Here is an 18,065-nt window from a genome sequence, read left to right as displayed (position 1 = left end):
TACCAGGTGTACTCCGAGAAATTTTGCACTGCTGACGATCTCGACGGCAGAACAGTTGATATGGAGTAAAGTAGGGTGGCAGAGTTCCTCCTGAAGTTAATCATTTTCATCGCCTTAAGGATGAGAACAATGGGTCGAGCACAGAGCCCTGGGCAGGTGCCAGTGTTGCTGAGACAGGACATAGTTGGTTTCTTGGACACTGGGATGATCTTGAGGCAAACACGAACCGTTGTGCTCAGGGATGTTTTGAAAATGTCAAAACGTGCCAGTTAACATTTGAGCACCTAACCAGGCATGTTGTCTGGTCTAGCTGTTTTCTTAAGCTAACTTCAAAATGTTCTTAATATCACCGCTGTCAGTTGCAGAAGCTGGTTAGCACATCTTCTAATGAGGCATCACTGCTGCAGTCTTGGAGTACTGGTTTGTACTCTGTAATGCATTGCATTTCTTGCCATGTGCTTTAGGTTTCAGTCTGTGGAGTTTCTTTGCACACTTAGTCCTTTTCATGGCCTGGGACAGTTTAGTTCTTTGTGTTCAGAAATATAGAGGTTCCAATGATGATCCACTTAGCTGATTTTTACAGTCTTCTCAGAGCAAACTATAGCCACACATGAAAGCTATAAGAGCCACTTAAACTCCATAAAAAGATAGTATGTGGACCTCTAGTTAGTTATTTGGTTAAATGTTTCCCCTAGAAACTTCAGGACCATTACCTTAGAGGAGGCTGTCTCATTAAACAGTAGTCAGGAGTAGTAGAGCCCCTAGTGTTTTATCATAATGCTCTGCTGGAGGAAAAGGAGCTCCTCACTACAGTTAATTATCCAGCCCACCTACAGTTTATAATCTGAGACTCTGTGTGAAAGTTCCTCACTCTGGAGTTTGAATTCAATCAGGTGAGCAATTAGATGGCAGAGTTTGTCCTTCTCATTATCAGCCCACCCAGAGCATGAAGCAGCATCACTCTGATTTCTCATACCCAACAAATAAGGACAACTTTATTTCATTCAAACACCTCCTTGTTAGCATCTGTAAAATTTGGACCCTCATGTGAATAGCTCTATATCATTTAGACAATTTAGTGTATGTGCATTTAAATGAGTACTTTATTTCCTGGGTCCTAGTCAGAAAAAAAAGCAGCTTTGGGATACCCAGTTTCAATGTTTATATTCTACTGAGTGGACATATCAGTTGTTAGTTCCAGGCAGGCTCAGAAGGCTGATTGTTGTATTCTGTGGTACTCAGATCCCCACATTATTTGTTACATTTCACCCCTGGAAATTTTACATTCACTTCACACAACCATTAGAGGTCCAATGGTAAGCTGTAGGTAGCATGTTTATTATAATAAAAGAATGACAGTTTACAAAGTGAGGTGTAAGACATAATTTGATACTAGTACCTACCCAAAAAAGAGAAATAAAATTCTGGCAAGCGGCAGGAGTGGGTCAAACAGGAAGGACAGAGTGGTTCAAAGAAATGGGCGCCATTTATTTGAAGCATTCTCTGGCCACGCCCTCCCCGGAGAGCAGCAGGGAGGGCGTGGCCTCAAGTCTGTGTCCCAATTGTTAGAAACCCTGATAGAATGAGTATTTTATGATTTCAAGCATCTTTCTGTTACTTTCCTAATTGGCGGAAAGCTCACTTTGAACTTTGAGGGATGTTTTGAAAGCAAAGCTTTTTTTCTTCCTGTTTGTCGATTAGCTAGCTATCATCTATGCTAACTCAGTGCTCTGAATGTATTTGCACTTGTCTGTTAAAAATTTGATTGCAAGAGCAAAACAAAGTAAGCATGTGACCATGTGGCCAAATAGCTAGTGTTATTACTGATTCAACTTTTTTTTTTTTCCCTTTCTTTTTTTTTTTTTTTATATTTTTTATATATATTTTTTTTTTAAACATGTTGCTCATGTATTTAAGCTCTTGACAAATTTTCATTGAACAATCCCTTTTGACGTGTAAGACATATTTGTCCATCCCTGTCATGGATCCCCCAGTCTGAAACTTTCAATAGTATCAAAGAGGCTATTTGTGTATATGTGTGCTGACAGGCTGTAGAGAATTAACATTATTAGCGTTCACCCTAGCTTCCCATGATCAGTCATGGAGCCAGCTCTCAGAGTTCCCATGGGCCACAATTTTTAACCCCATCACACCTGCAAAATACCTTGGTCGTAATCTACGTTTCGAACATTAAAATGAGGGCTTGTTGCTTTTACCATTTTTTTAGCTAGCTGAGTCACATCATTTGCATTAGTGACATTTGTCTCCCTTTAAATGATCCACTGTGAATCACTTCCTCTTACCTGGAGACAAGACGACCCCCCCCCCCCCCAAAAAAAAAAAAAGAAAAAAGAAAACGAAAACACAACAACATCTGATGCTCCAACAACTTAGAATACACAATGAAAACTGTTTTAGGAGTGGTCAAATTATTATTACATTACATTATTACATTTTACTGCATTTTTTTTTTTAGACACAAAGTATTGGGACCAATGTCAGAAGTTGTTGGATGTTTACACCTACATCCTGACATCCCATTTTGTTGTTACCTCACAATGAGAAGGCCATTTACAGCTTAGCAGGCTCCCTCCCATTCCCTCTGCTTTTCCATCAGCAATTTACGCTTTCTGGCAGCATCCCATTTACAAATTTTTAGTTGTTCTTAATCACTTCCAATAAGCTGGATACTGATCTTGACACCTCACCTATTTGGTTGAAGTGATAGAATTCCCATGCCAGTTCATGAGTGTTACAGCACCAATTTGTTGGCAGATAGACATCGTTAAGAAGCTCTGCCAGTTTGGAGACTTCAGTAATCCGTTTAGAACAAGTAACATTTTTAATTATAAAATTCAGTCATCTTAAAATTTTATAAGAGCAACCATACTGGCCATCAGAAATTGAATGGGGAAAAAAGTGCGCTGTGGGTGATGTAAGCTGCTCATTATTGTGAATGCCTTTTCACCTGTCAAACAGTTTTGCCACAAACTGACATTTGCAATTTTCCCCTGTTTGGTAACCCCTCGGGGAATATTCTCTGCTAAAGTGAGGGTGATTTTATTGCTTGAGGAATCATTAGTGCCATTCAGGGCTTGTAGTGTGAGGAGACAACTGCCTCTAAGAAATATCACAACATATCCCAGAATTTGTTCACCAAGTTTAAGGCAAGTGGGGAAAAAAGTCTCAATATAATGAATTAAAAATAGCGACAGGTAAAATATATTAGTGTTTGCTGGATGAACATGAATAATGTATTTGCAAACCGAACCATTTAAACTGAAGGCTCCCCTCCCTGCTCATTTGTGTGCTCACATAGGATCTCGCAAAACTAACTCGGGATCTCGCAAAACTTTTGCGAGATCTCGCAAAACAAACTGGGGGAAAAAAACAAAAAACAAAAAACAAAAAAAACAAAACAAACAAACTCGGGATCTCGCAAAACTTTTGCGAGATCTCGCAAAAGATCCCGCTCCTTTTGATAGCGTTTCAGTTGAAGGGTGCGTACGGAGCCCCCGTAGGTGCAGACATGGAGGAGGATTTAGAACATTTCTTGCGGTCAAGAGAGGTCCCACACGACGACATCATGCACATGCAACAAGACAAAGTACGTATAAACAACAAAGCATTAAACACCGCGGTTCAAAAGGCGAGAAACTTGTTGAAAAACCTAGGTCGTATATGCAGGCCTTTAATGTTAATTCTTGTAAATATGTTCAGGTTCATTAAACATAACTGTTAAGTGCACATATGTTTTGAAATTTCAAATCGTGTCCAAATTCATGGGCTGCATCCTCCCGAGGACTCGGGCTTCGTGGTCTACGTGGGGCGGGTCCTCAGAAGTAGGCCGGAAGTAAACGGCTGGGGAAATTGGACGGTCTAGCCTTCTGATTAGCGTCACCACTGCGTTGGTGGAGTTTATTAAACTCGTCCGTCTGCTCCTTTCTATCTAATGCTGGGCTCACACTGAAATGTGAAATAAATGCGTTCAGTTTTCCTAAATTAACTTGAGTGTGAATGTTCACTAAAGGGGTGTGTGTGTGTCTTGTATAGCTGCGTATGTGTCTGTAAATCACAGCACTGAAGGCAAAGCAAACATAACGCTGAGTGCTGAAAGGTGAAAAGATATGACAAGCAGTGTTGGTCAAGTTACTTGAAAAAAGTAATCAGTAATTAATTATATATATATATATATATAAAATCAGCTTTCAAAACAAGCTTTAAAAATAAAGCTTGTTGTGTTGTTATTTTACATGCTAGTCGGAAGTTTTTGTTTCATGTTCTTGGCTGGAATCCCCGTCCTCTCAAATTCCAGCTTCTCTCGAATGTACTCCTGCTTGCACTCTTCGAAAAACGTGGGGTCCTGGTAGTGTCGTGTCAGACATTCCTTCAGGGCTGCGTTCTCCCCTCGACACTTCAACACCATGAAGAAACCAGACTCTTTACAGCAGTGGTGCAGTGCATATATATATATATATATATATATATAATTTTTTTTTATTTTTTTTTTGTGTGTGTTTACACTCACTCTTTCAGATGCAAGGAAAATACAGCAGAAAATAAATAAAGTCAAAGACTAGCGGTCCTGTTGCTCTATTTTCACCTGTAGAGTAGGCGGAGGTTTATCCTGGTGCAGGTGTGCCGCAGCGGTCAGTGGAAGGATACCGCAGTTTCTCTGTGAGTTTCTCATTATGTCGTAGCTACTCGGTGTTTGGAAGTTTGGAAGTTTAGGGGGTTTTTTTTCGCTGTAAAAAGAAGTTTTCTTCCCATGCACAGCGGACACTAATGTTTTTGTCACTTTTTATGGAATCAAACTCAAAATAAGGTCAGTACTTCCACGCTTTAAACGCTGCACGCTCATACTCTCTCCCGCACTCGATATATTATCCATTGTTGATCTGCACACAGCTGTTGTCACTAACATCACACTCGCTTATGTCACTGTCAATGAGACATTCTGGCAAGAAAATCACGGTTTTAGTAACGCAGTTCCAACGAAAAAGTAAGGGTAATCTAATTACCGTTTTTGCAATAGTAATCCCTTACTTTACTCGTTACTTGAAAAAAGTAATCAGATTACTGTAACGCGTTACTGTAACGCGTTACTGTAATCCGATTACTTTTTTCAAGTAACGCGTTACTGTAACGCGTTACTGTAATCCGATTACTTTTTTCAAGTAACGCGTTACTGTAATCCGATTACTTTTTTCAAGTAACGCGTTACTGAAACGCGTTACTGTAATCCGATTACTTTTTTCAAGTAACGCGTTACTGAAACGCGTTACTGTAATCCGATTACTTTTTTCAAGTAACGCGTTACTGAAACGCGTTACTGTAATCCGATTACTTTTTTCAAGTAACGCGTTACAGTAACGCGTTACTGTAATCCGATTACTTTTTTCAAGTAACGCGTTACTGTAACGCGTTACTGCCCATCTCTGATGACAAGTGAAATGAAACCTAGGAACCATTCCAGAGTGACCTAAAATAAAACAATAAGAGGAAAAAAAAACACTATACTATTTAAACAGGACTAATTTACGGAGCCCCGCAGGGGACATGGGAGAAAAAAAAATTAAGACGGACTTTTGCGAGATCTCGCAAAACAAACTGGGAAAAAAAACAAAAAACAAAAAACAAACTCGGGATCTCGCAAAAGATCCCGCTCCTTTTGATAGCGTTTCAGTTGAAGGGTGCGTACGGAGCCCCCGTAGGTGCAGACATGGAGGAGGATTTAGAACATTTCTTGCGGTCAAGAGAGGTCCCACACGACGACATCATGCACATGCAACAAGACAAAGTACGTATAAACAACAAAGCATTAAACACCGCGGTTCAAAAGGCGAGAAACTTGTTGAAAAATGCAGGCCTTTAATGTTAATTCTTGTAAATATGTTCAGGTTCATTAAACATAACTGTTAAGTGCACATATGTTTTGAAATTTCAAATCGTGTCCAAATTCATGGGCTGCATCCTCCCGAGGACTCGGGCTTCGTGGTCTACGTGGGGCGGGTCCTCAGAAGTAGGCCGGAAGTAAACGGCTGGGGAAATTGGACGGTCTAGCCTTCTGATTAGCGTCACCACTGCGTTGGTGGAGTTTATTAAACTCGTCCGTCTGCTCCTTTCTATCTAATGCTGGGCTCACACTGTGCGATTTTTACAGTCGCGCGATTCAGCTCCTGCTCAAACTGTACATTGACTCGCAGGGGTTAGAAGTTCGTAGGTCACGATGCAGGGTCTCACACTATACGACCCGATGCTCTGATGCGACCCGAGTGCTCACACTGTGCGTCCATAAAATGAAGGTTATAACAGAAATTCTGTCGCTCGCTCTCCCTCTCTGTCTTTCACTCACACAGACACGCACACCACCGCCATCAACTTTGCTAAATTGCTACAAACAGGTTTGAAATCCTCACGACCAAGCGATTGATGATCGGGAGCTGGTCGTGAGGTGTTAATCGCTTCTCGTTACCCCAGGTATACTATACGATGCACGACGAAGGCCAAAATCGGGCCATCGCAAAAACAGTCGCACGACTCAAAAATCGGCTCAAAATGGGCCAAAAAATCGCACAGTGTGAGCCCAGCATAAGCGGTGTATAAACCAAGGAGGAACCCACCCAGGGGATTAATAAAGTTTTATTTTATCTAATTTAATCTAATAACTTTAATCTCAGCCAAACCGGTTTACTCACGAACAAATAAAACACTGAAAAAAGCCAAACATTAACATTTTTAGGTTGTCTAAGTGTTTTATATATTACGTTTAGCCTGAGTAGCAAAAGTCCGAGGTGAGCTGAAAATGATGTGCCGGGAGTTGTGCCGTTCTCCTGGTATATGTTAATTTTGTTCTGGTTGTATACATGTTCTGTATACTGTTTCTTAATAAAGTTTAATAATTAAAAAAAAAAATTCGGTGAAAAGGAGGACGCATTTGTCCGCTGCATTCGGAGGAGTCTACGAATTTAAAATAGAATCTTTGTAGAGATTGCCATAATTGTTGTACATTTCTGTGCAAATAAAAAAAAAAACTAGTACGGATTTTGGATAGCCTTCGGCGCATCGCTGTGACGTAATCGGTCTACAAAAGCGTCCTCAGGAGGATGCAGCCCATGAATTTGGACAATGTGATAAATAAAGTTAAAAGAAAAAGAGGTTGCAGCCCATGAATTTGGATGTTGTTATCTGGCTGTGCCATTACCATGGTAACATGGACACCATAGCACAAAATACTTGGTGGAACTTACCTTACTTATACCTTACTAGCAAAATATTTTTTAGTAACGTAGTATATAAATATCTACTACTATTACTATACTAATACTAACAGAGCAACAGTAAGGTAATAAGACACAAGTTGTCAGAGTAACTTTTGATAATGATCATGAACAGTGATTAAGAACTCTATTTCTAATACAGTTAGTATTCCATGTGTGCTAGTGTGGCTTCCTAGAATAAAAGTATATTAATAGCATTTCTCTAATGTTTTATGTCTGCAGGTGGATAAGGCAGTGCTGTCCGTCATGACTGATGTACAAATGGCAAAATACATAAGGACATATGGTGACAGAGTAGCTGTCCAGTCCTTCTGTCAACAAACTAAGTACAGCACAGATAAAGAGACTCTTCTGCAGAACCTAAGAGATAAAATTGCGGCACGGAAAGTAAGATCAAAAACCAAAGGAGTGCTGTGTGGTTCATCAGGTGTGTTCCACAAGCAAGGTGAAGGGATGGCAAGACAGAGAAATACTGCAGGAGAGAAGACCTGCAGAAAAATAGAAATCGGATGGCTTCATTTAAGCAGTAATGAATACCGTCAAGTGAGAACCAGAAATGGTGGAGGAACAAGACATGCAACTGTGGAAAAAACTACAACTGTAGCTAAGATTTTGGAAATGGGAAAGGACCTGTTTTTTCCAGATGGGTACTCGCCAAAAGGGAGAGTTGAAGACTTTGTCATTGATGTCTGTGATTTTAAAAGAAATCCGATTGCTTTAGATGACACTGTTGGCAAACTTTATGAACAAACCAAATTGAAACTCATGAGATTTTACATTTGCACAAAAGATGAAACACCAGTTCAGTCCTCATCTGAAGAGGATTTTTCTGTCAGCATAACTGAAGAAGATTCACCGGTGACATTACTTGGATTTGACAGTGAGACAGATGATTTTGTCCCAGATCTACTTGACCATGGGGATTCATCTGACAGTGACACTGGCAAACAGGTTTGTTAAAATAAGAAAGTTATTATTACAAATAATGATCACTTTAAAGTTACTGTATTTTTTTGTGTTTATTAGTGCTTGGTGGTAACATGCGACATGTTCTAATTTTGTGGTACTATTGTACTAGGTATGACTGTGCAACGGCAATAAAGAGTTGTCTTATTCAAGTGCTTTATGTACATCTACGAATATTTGCACTTCTGTAGGATGAAATTATTCAAGGAATTTGTTGTTGACTTGTGTGGTAAGGTACATTTAATACATCTGTGAAAGACTTACAGCTTTGTATTCATTAACATGTACTAAATGACTGGCTGCTGAAAAAATAATTGAGTTATTTTCGTTTGTTTCTTGTGTTTGTTTTCTGGTTCACAGATTCACAATTTCCAGATGGAACACAATCCAAAAAAACTGAAATCACTCTGCGAGGCAGTGACAACACAAAGTCCAGGAAAATCACATCATATGCATTCAACCCCAAAAGACATTAAAAACACTGTTGTGGGACAGCAGCAGCAGACTGACTCAAGTGATCATGATTTCCCTGACCACTGCTCTGAAATTATTGATCTGACCAGTATAGTTCCTAACAAATCCTTCAAACTAGAGTCCCGGGAGAAACTTCCAGAAGATTTGGAATTTCGTTTTCCAGACACAGACGAAGTGGATACGGTTCTATGGAATCCTGAAGAGGATCTTGTCAGAGCAGATGGTGATGACACAGTCGTGATAACCCTGAATTATGTCAACAGTGAGGATCTCAGACAGGTAAGACCATGGACAGTTGTGGTTGATATGGTTTATGTAAGTGTTACAAAATATGGAAATTTATTAATAATCAAATTCAATAACTTGCATAGTTCTGATTTTAAAAAAGCTGATCATGCATTCCTGCTTGGACAAAATTTAAGCATGTATGTTATTTTCTGTAATATTATTCTTTTGGGTCTTAAAAGAAATAACCTACAGTACTGTGAAACACTTGCTCGATTTCTATTAATCAGAATTCATCTCTTGTTTGTTTAAAACTTGATTTTGTTGCAGCAATAATACAACATTTTAAGTAGTAAGAAGTACATCAAGATCTGATAAAAACCTGTGGAATTCCACTGTAATATGTCTTTTTACTCTTGTAAGTGAGACATGTAGGCTGAAAATAAAGAGGTGTATCTTTTTTCTATTTCTTAAGACCTATTGACATATTTTGCAGACTTTTTAAGAACATTCATGATTTAGAATAGGCCAAGGTAGAAGATTGAAGAAGAGTCTTCTAATCTTGAAGGGTTAAGGTGTCTGTTGTCAGTTAATGCAATACTTCCTTCTCAGAATGCCGACACAAATGGATTACCTATGGATGGTTTCCTGCTACCATTGTCTTCAGCTAATGGCTTGCCCACACCCCATATGCAGTCAATACAGGAGGAAGCACCCCAGATTACACAGGTAAGATGGATCAATTCGGGCAACCATAAACACCTATCTTTACATACTGTAGAGATGCCAAAATTTCATGCTATTTTCTGAGGATATGGCAGTTTGTGGGTCCATTTGAATTAAAAGGATATTGTCAGTTGAGAGACAATTCCAGTGTTTAACATTAAGATAAGATTAAACAGGAAATTTAGTCTTGAAATTAAATTATTTACATAACACAGCAGTGAGACATTGTTTTGGTGTCACTATTGTGTTCTCTACCTTTTTTGCACAGAAGTGAGTCTTCTCATACATGTAAAGAACACTTGTATAATTTTCTGTGAGGCATACGAGGACATCCATCAGGCCAAAATGTGAATGTTATACATTAATTGTCAGTGCAACCATGGTTTGGGAATGTACAGCCCACTAAAATTAGACAAATAAATTTCAAACTTTTTCAGAACATTGATATTGTGTAATCTGTACAATTCATTTGCATTTCTTATGGAATGTGCATGTTTTGTCTTTTACTCAGGACCATGGACTGAATTTCATCGCACAAGGTTTGCCTTTAGATTCAAGCAACCAACTTTCCCCATCAAATTCAGGAGACCCACAGAGCCCCCTACATGTATCAATTCGCAGGATAAAAGTTGTTGATGATCTTTTGGCTGTATTTATGGACAGTAGCATTCTGAATGAGACTTTAAAGATGAACTTTGTAAATGAAAATGCTGTTGATGATGCTGGGGTGTCAAGGGAGGTTTACACTGCATTTTGGGAGCAATTTTTGGAACAGTGTGAAGGTGAAAATGAACGAGTTCCAAGGCTGAGACCAGACTTTAGTGAGGCTGAATGGCAAGCAGTTGGGCAGATATGGGTGAAAGGCTTACTAGACCATGGTGTCTTTCCAGTGAGGCTGTCAAAGGCTTTCATTTTAGCTTGCATCCACGGAATGGACTCAGTTGATGTAGACATTCTGATTGCATCGTTTCTCAACTATCTCCCTCCTGTTGAGAGATCAGCTGTTGAGAAGGCTCTCCAAGGCACAATGGATGAAAATGATGAAGAGGACCTGCTTGACCTTTTTACAAGGATGGGTTCCCACTTCCTGCCACCTAAGAACAACATGCAGCCTGCCATTGAAACAATGGCTCATAAGGCCATTCTCCAAGAGCCAAAGTATATAATGGATTGCTTCTCCACACCCATGGCACATCTGCAGCTGAAACTGGCAGACAAGGAAAGTGTGTTATCTCTGTATGAGACAAAGAAGGCCACAGGCAAAAGACTAGTGCAGCTATTTGAAACAACAAAATTGATGCTGTCTCACGGAGAACAGACAACCTTTAACCATCTTCAGCGTTATGTTAAAAACGCTGATGAAACCAAAGCTGAAAAAATCCTGCGCTTCTGCACAGGATCTTCTGTGATATGTGTTGACAAAATTTTGGTGTGCTTTAATGCTGAAACTGGGCTCAACAGAAGGCCTGTTGCTCACACCTGTGGAGCTACCCTTGAAGTGCCATGCACTTACAGTTCTTATCCTGAATTTCGCACAGAGTTCGACAATGTCCTTTCCAGCAATTACTTTGAAATGGACATCATTTGAACTTGATGAGTGTACTAATGGTTACAGCTGTAATTGTTATATGTATGATTATCCTTGAGTTCATAAATTCTGTCTTGTTTCATTTGTCATTGAAGCATTTGATATATTCAGCTGTATAATAAGCAGTCACAAATTTAATTTTCTGATGGTTTAGTTGTATGTTAGCTCAGATTTCACAAGGACTCTTTATTGTTTAAAATTCTTTGAAAATGACCGCATCTTTAACTTCTGCTGAAAACAAGGTTTGTGTTTAGCGTTAGAGGGAGAGATCACATCAAAATCTGCTGTACACATTGTCATTGTTTCCTTTTACTCCTGCCATCAGCCAGAATAAAGGCTCGCTTTTGTTTTAAGTTCAGTGTCCTCTCTCTCCCCTTGTCTGCTTTTGGGTACATTCTCTCAACACACCTGCATACCCCGCAGTGACACACATTGGCTTGCTGTTTATCCATCTAGAATGTTTTGTCGTGAGTTGCCTAGTTTTGGGAGATATTAGCTGTAGAGATCTCTTCCTTGTTGAAAAACTACATGAAGCTACATAAGGTCTACATAAAGACATTGCTACTAAGCATTAAGTACCATGTGAAACGAGAAGGGTAGGCTTGTACAGTCAATATCTCTAAAATTGGGCAACTCACACTAAAACAATGTGGATTAACGAATACTACAGCTAGCGAACAGAAAAATGTGTAAATTTGATTTTAGGGTGAAAGGTCCATTAATATTAGTAAAGAATGTCACTATGGTTGCGAAAAAAGTTATTGAAAGTTAATGATAAGATCCTGTTTCCAAATTCTTAAAGCTGATGTGGCCTATAAACATCATCTTGTAACAATAAGTCCTATTTTCCCTTGATTAGCTTCTGAAATGTTTACTAGTTGTTTTGTTAAAAAGCATATTGCCATCACAAGTTATCTTTTTTGAAAGGACTTTGCCATAATGTGACATACAGATGATTCACAATTCTTTATACTGTCTTATATAATTACAAATTACCAAGCAATGATTATCAGATTTAACAGTTTCTTGGATAAACAAGATTGTAGGCCAGGATTTCTAATTAGATCAAATAGTATATATGGTTAATTATAAAATATTGCTATATTTTTGACAGATTATGCACTTCTGTCTACCCTTCTCTGAAATTAAAGTGCCTGGGAACACAGGCAGTCAATACACAGATGTTGTCGATATGCTTTTGTCATTTGCAATTTTTTAGTTGTCTGTACTACATAGTCCAAAAAAAAAATTAGAAATTGATTAGATTTCAGTTTATTTATCCGGTAGTTCAACAACACATATCATCCTTTCAGAAGTGGTGAGTTTTGCAAAAATAGCATTCGAATGAAATTGCTGTTCATCAACAGAACAGGTGGGTGCAAAGAATTTGTTATTCAGCTGATAAAATAAGCTTCAGATAAATTCAGTGACCAAAAAAGAATGTTTATATCTATTAGAAATTCTAAGAGTTCAAAAGGTCTCGATTTAGTTCTTTATTTTTTCAGTTTTGTTTAACCAACATTAAAAAACTAAAGCTCGTCTGGAATCAGAATAAATAGTTAAAAAAAAATAGCAAAAATGACATGAAATAATTATATTTTTAGACAGAGAAACTTGAGTTTAGAAAAATGCCAAGGTGCCCCCCCTCAGATTATGATGCCCCTTAGTACCATTTCATGTAGCTTGCCAGTGTGACAGTTGGTGTTATAATATATATAAAGCAACAAGGCATAATAGAATATCTCTTCGATTTTAAACTGTATTCTAGCCAACATAAACAACTAAACATTCCCATCATTAACAAATAGAGATGGTGTAAATAAATACCAACTCACCATTTAAAAGTTATTACAAAATACTCAACATAAACCACCATTATCTGAGTAAACACTGTACATTAAAACTCCTAACACATTAAATTAAGACGTGTCTTATGTTTTGATCCATGTATCAAGCCAAATAGACAGTTAAAGTAATTCGAAGTAATACACATAGACATAGAACTTGATAACATTTGACAGAACATTACAATGTTTTTGTGCTAAAGAACACTCAGAATATCATTAACAGGCAGAGACTCCCCTTTATACTTTAGTTCACTGACCCTCCTGGAACACAACAATAAATATTTCTATATAAGATATTCTCATAAATGACTGTGTACTAGAAAGCTTACAGTTTACAGTCTGTTTAATATCCAGAAGTTAGCTTTCTCACATATAGCACAGGTCAATTTTGAGAAATGTTCTCTGCTGCAGTGTATGCAATTTACACTAATGCCATGATGTTCTCTCTTAAATGCATGTACAAGTTCACAGCCTGATATGGGTCTGTTGGTGGAGTCAGATGGGACTCAGTCATGATGATATTGCACAGTTCATATACATCGGGGTCACATGGTTTGGTCAGTCGAAAAACACACTCAGTTTTACACATTTCAACATCTTCTTCTTCAGTGGGGCAAAGGAAGTCTCTTGTCCCGTAGAGCTCAGGTAATGTATACATTACATTAGGTCGACCACTGGGGATATTGATGTTTGTTGATGGCCTGATGGAGTGTGTATTCCAAACCTGTGCAGTGTCATCCAGCTCATCCTGTTAAAAAGAATACAGAAATTTAAGAAATGTGATCGCATGTACGTATATACATATACGCAGATCACGATGAGACAACTCACTCACTGAGAGGAAGGTTTCTTATATTTATGCAATTTATTATTTTTAAACAATCATGCGAATTTTTGTAATCATGTACTTTACCTAATGTCATCTGTACAAGTGTTTCACACACTAACTACGGTTACTGTTATGCTGTGATATCTTACATTAGTACTATTAGTCTTATTACTACCTGCTTGTCTCATCTACTCCCCTCATAATAATCAATTTGTTTTATGTCACTGATCATTGTATTTTGTATTTGTAAGTTATTTGGATATTCCAATCTAAATAATTCCAAATTGTAAATAGTTAATATTATAGATAAGAAATTTTCATGTGCCATGTCAACATCTTCAACATAGATGTTACCAGTGTTGGGAAGGTTACTTTTAAAATGTATTCCATTACAGAATACATGACCCGAAATGTATTCTGTAACATATTCCGCTACGTTACTCAATGAGAGTAACATATTCTGAATACTTTGGATTACTTAATATATTATCATGCTGTTTACAACTACGTGAATGTACTATTGCTGTGATTTATTACTGTTACTGAAGGTCCGCGGCTCCGAACCGTAGTAAAGGGACCTCTGGCTAATACGGTGGGTTCTGTGTCTGGTCGTAGCCAAAAAATAGCTTTACTTTGTTGTCTGGGTCAACTTTGCTTGCGAGAGAGAGGCGTTGAAAGGCTGCTCCAACGGAACTTATTGTTTTTGGAGGAAAACACGAACACGGTGTACAGTCGAGTCTTAATAGCTTACTTACAACTGGGCTCGTCAGGCACTCTTCTTGGCTGCAGTGGTTATTATTATATTTACATGCTTCCAGCTCCCGTTTTTGCTTGATGACAGCTCGTACTTTTTTTTCTCCCTCCCTCGCTCACAGACACATCAGGGGTATGGCAGTCCATTCTCCCTGCAGCACGGACTACACTGCCTATGATGCTACATTCTTTAGAGCTATGCCTGTAGCATTCTGCCTATTAGCTTAGCACAACAACAACAAAAAGGCCTCTCTCACCCAGGAAACACGCAGAGAGAGAGCGTCACCCTGTAACCATGGCAACCGTAACGCTGCCGCCTGGAGCAACAGAACGTAGCTGTCAAACAAAACCCAAACAGTCCTGACCCGCCACAATATGAAACAGGGAAGTACCGCCGTGTAATCCATTTATTCCAACAAAGTAACTGTATTCTAAATACCACCTTTTTAAACGGTAACTGTAACGGAATACAGTTACTCATATTTTGTATTTTAAATACGTAACGGCGGTACATGTATTCCGTTACTCTCCAACACTGGATGTTACTGTAGTCTTGGTTGTTGAGCTCTTCCTTAAGGCGGCCGATTGCTTAAGCCTAAATTATAGTATTTACACAATTTTTTATTTCATTTACTCCCTGCTCCTCTCAACCGCTTCTCCCTGTCTTGTCTCTTTCTTCCTGCAAGTCTCTCCATTTCCTAAACCTGGCACAGGTCTCATCTCTCACAGTACTTCGTGTATTACCTCTCTATCACTTCCTCAGTTTCTTTTATCTCTCACTCACACACGCATGCATCCATACACGCAACAAAACATATTTTATTAACTCACCTGGATGAGTCCCATGCAACAAAACTGAAGGAGGTTTTTGTCCAGAAACCCACCATCAAAGTACCCGTTGTCTCTGATGTCTGCAAATAAGGATAACCAGAACTCCAGACACTGGCTGCGAAGAAAACGCCACCAGTATTCAATCCTTTGATTGGCGGTACTTGCTCCCTCCAAGTAACTCTCAAGGGTGTCGTTAGGAGCCACGGGCACAAGGAAACGCTGAAAGCCTCTAACATGGCCATTTTCAGTTCCAAGATCGCCCCTCACAACTCTAGGGCAGCCCTTTAAACGCTGCACCGCTTCTATGTAATACCCCCCGATCACTTTCGGATTACTATTTGTTGTGTACGCATTAAGCCAGATTAGTTTTCTAGAGAAACCGTCAATACTACCATTGATACAGATGCCATATGGCTTCAGTTTGTCGTAGGAGTCCATGTGCCAGATGAAATTCGGCCCTTTTGAAAAATAGTTCCTTCGCCTGAAACGTCTTGCTTGCCTCAGTGCGACGCCTCGGGGATCCAGCTCCTTCAAAACCAAGCGCACATCCTCTTTCCTCACGTGTAGTCCATGTTCCCTGCATTTAGCGTACATCCATCGGTATCCGTGAAGCTGCCCAGAGTACTGCAATTGGTTGTCTATAAATTCAACCAAGACGGCCAGGTCAGAGTACGCTTTGTGGCGAGTGTGTCCCCTTGCGCTAAGAACTCTCTTCAGATGTCTTTCGCTTATATGAAAACTGTGTCTACTGCAAAGCACAGTTTTAATGTCTTTATAGTTTAGTCCAAGCTCAAAGTAAAAATCTATGAATCGCTCAAATGGGTGTGTGTCCTCCATCGCTGTGGTTGTTTCTAAAGTTTCAGTGCTGATTTGGAGGTGTATGGTATGGACTTTTGCGAGATCCCGAGTTTTTTTTTTTTTTTTTTCGAGTTTTTTTTTTTTTTCCTGAGTTTTTTTTTTTTTTTTTCGAGTTAGTTTTGCGAGATCTCGCAAAACTTTTGCGAGATCCCGAGTTTGTTTTGCGAGATCCCGAGTTAGTTTTGCGAGATCTCGCAAAAGTCCGTCTTAATTTTTTTTTCTCCCATGTCCCCTGCGGGGCTCCGTAATTTTCTGCACATTCCAGCACATAAAATAAAATATTTTTTGTGTTTACGCTCAGTCTTTCAAATAGATGCAAGTAAAACACAGCAGAAAATAAATAAAATCAAAGACTAGCGGTCCTGTTGCTCTATTTTCACCTGTAAAGCAGGAGTAGGGTAGGCGGAGGTGTGCTCTGGTGCAGGTGTGCGCAGCGGTCAGTGGAAGAATCCGCGAATTTCTCTGTGAATTTCCCATTAAGTCGTTGCGCACTCGGAGCTTGTTTAGGGGTTTTTTTTTCGCTGTAAAAAGAAGTTTTCTTCCCACGCACAAGGGATGCTAATGTTTTTGTCAGTTTTTATGGAATCAAACTCAAAGTAAGGTCAGTACTTCCACGCTTTAAACGCTGCATGCTAATACTCTCTCCCGCACTCGATATATGATCCATTGTTGATCTGCACACAGCTGTTGTCACGAATGTCGCACTCTCTTACGTCATTGTCATGAGACATTCTGGCAAAAAAAATCACGGTTTTAGTAACGCAGTAACGCAGCGTTCCTACGGGAAAGTAACGCTAATCTAATTACCGTTTTTGCAATAGTAACCCCTTACTCGTTACTGAAAAAAGTAATCAGATCTCTGGTTAGGGTAAGCGGCTAGGCAAAGCATTATCAATTAGATGTCCCCACAAGGGTATGAAAACACAACTGTGGATGTGTGTTTTTGCTCTAAAATACAATTAAATCTTATCTATCGAGAAAAACGTCACTGGTCCGCTTTAACAATCAGATAAAAGCTTTGAAGTCAGCCACACAGACACAGTGCTAAGGCCCAGCCCAGTCTACAAATAAAACAAGAGTCATTACAAATTCAAATTAGATAACTGCCCTGAGCCTTGTGGGAAAATAATGGTGCTGTAGCAAGAAAGAATCAGAAGTCATATAAAAACAAACAGTTTATGGGTTATGTAAACATGTTTAACCAGCAGCACAGTACCAGAGACACAGTGGGATTTTTCTAAATGCTTAATTTTAATAACAGACCATCCAAGAAGTCTGTGCTTAGGTTGAAGGAGCAGGTGTGCATTAGTGGCGGGATCAGGAAGGACATCCTGTGTTTGTTTGTTTTGCATAAGCAGAGAAACTATGGAAGTTTTATTATGGTCAAATAGTCTGAACGTTTTGGTATTAATTGAGTAAATGTTTGGTTTTAATTTTTAAAAGGGAATCTTCTTTGCGTCTGTTGACATCTACGTACAAAGTAATTCACATTAACTACTAACTTGTACCCCAGCCTTCATCATGGCTCTGGTAAAATCATGTTAAGAGACTAGTCAAGTGAAATTCATCCCCCGGGGAGCAGGACCATACCAGGCAGGACCATACCTGACTTTAGATGGAGTGCCAATCCCTGGATCCCCCTTCACCCCCTAACCTTACACTGCAATGTTAGCCACAAATAGTGCTTG

At 39.1% G+C, this 18,065-nt stretch overlaps 2 protein-coding genes across 3 annotated transcripts; one reads left to right on the top strand and one right to left on the bottom strand.

The window, feature by feature from the left end:
- Nucleotides 1-4,767: 4,767 nt before the first annotated feature.
- On the top strand, nucleotides 4,768-11,259 carry LOC146512459 (uncharacterized). Of its 2 annotated transcripts, none has more exons than XM_085170760.1 (5): nucleotides 4,768-4,825; nucleotides 7,503-8,231; nucleotides 8,607-8,999; nucleotides 9,558-9,674; nucleotides 10,183-11,259. In XM_085170760.1, exons 2-5 carry the CDS (start codon nucleotides 7,527-7,529, stop codon nucleotides 11,257-11,259), a joined length of 2,292 nt encoding a protein of 763 aa, XP_085026886.1. In that variant the 5' UTR covers nucleotides 4,768-4,825; nucleotides 7,503-7,526. The 2 variants fall into 2 exon arrangements, with proteins under 2 accessions (XP_085026886.1, XP_085026885.1); XM_085170759.1 differs by lacking the exon at nucleotides 4,768-4,825 and adding an exon at nucleotides 5,337-5,800.
- LOC146512458 (uncharacterized) lies at nucleotides 10,334-16,635 on the bottom strand. The gene is made up of 2 exons (XM_085170762.1): nucleotides 15,520-16,635; nucleotides 10,334-13,854 (listed from the first exon to the last, which is right to left on the bottom strand). Exons 1-2 carry the CDS (start codon nucleotides 16,354-16,356, stop codon nucleotides 13,528-13,530), a joined length of 1,164 nt encoding a protein of 387 aa, XP_085026888.1. The 5' UTR covers nucleotides 16,357-16,635; the 3' UTR covers nucleotides 10,334-13,527.
- Between the last annotated feature and the right edge of the window lie 1,430 nt (nucleotides 16,636-18,065).

Source organism: Neolamprologus multifasciatus, chromosome 8, assembly GCF_963576455.1.
Source record: "Neolamprologus multifasciatus chromosome 8, fNeoMul1.2, whole genome shotgun sequence".
Classification (NCBI taxonomy): Eukaryota; Metazoa; Chordata; class Actinopteri; order Cichliformes; family Cichlidae; genus Neolamprologus; species Neolamprologus multifasciatus.
This window is presented reverse-complemented; position numbering and strand designations above follow the sequence as displayed.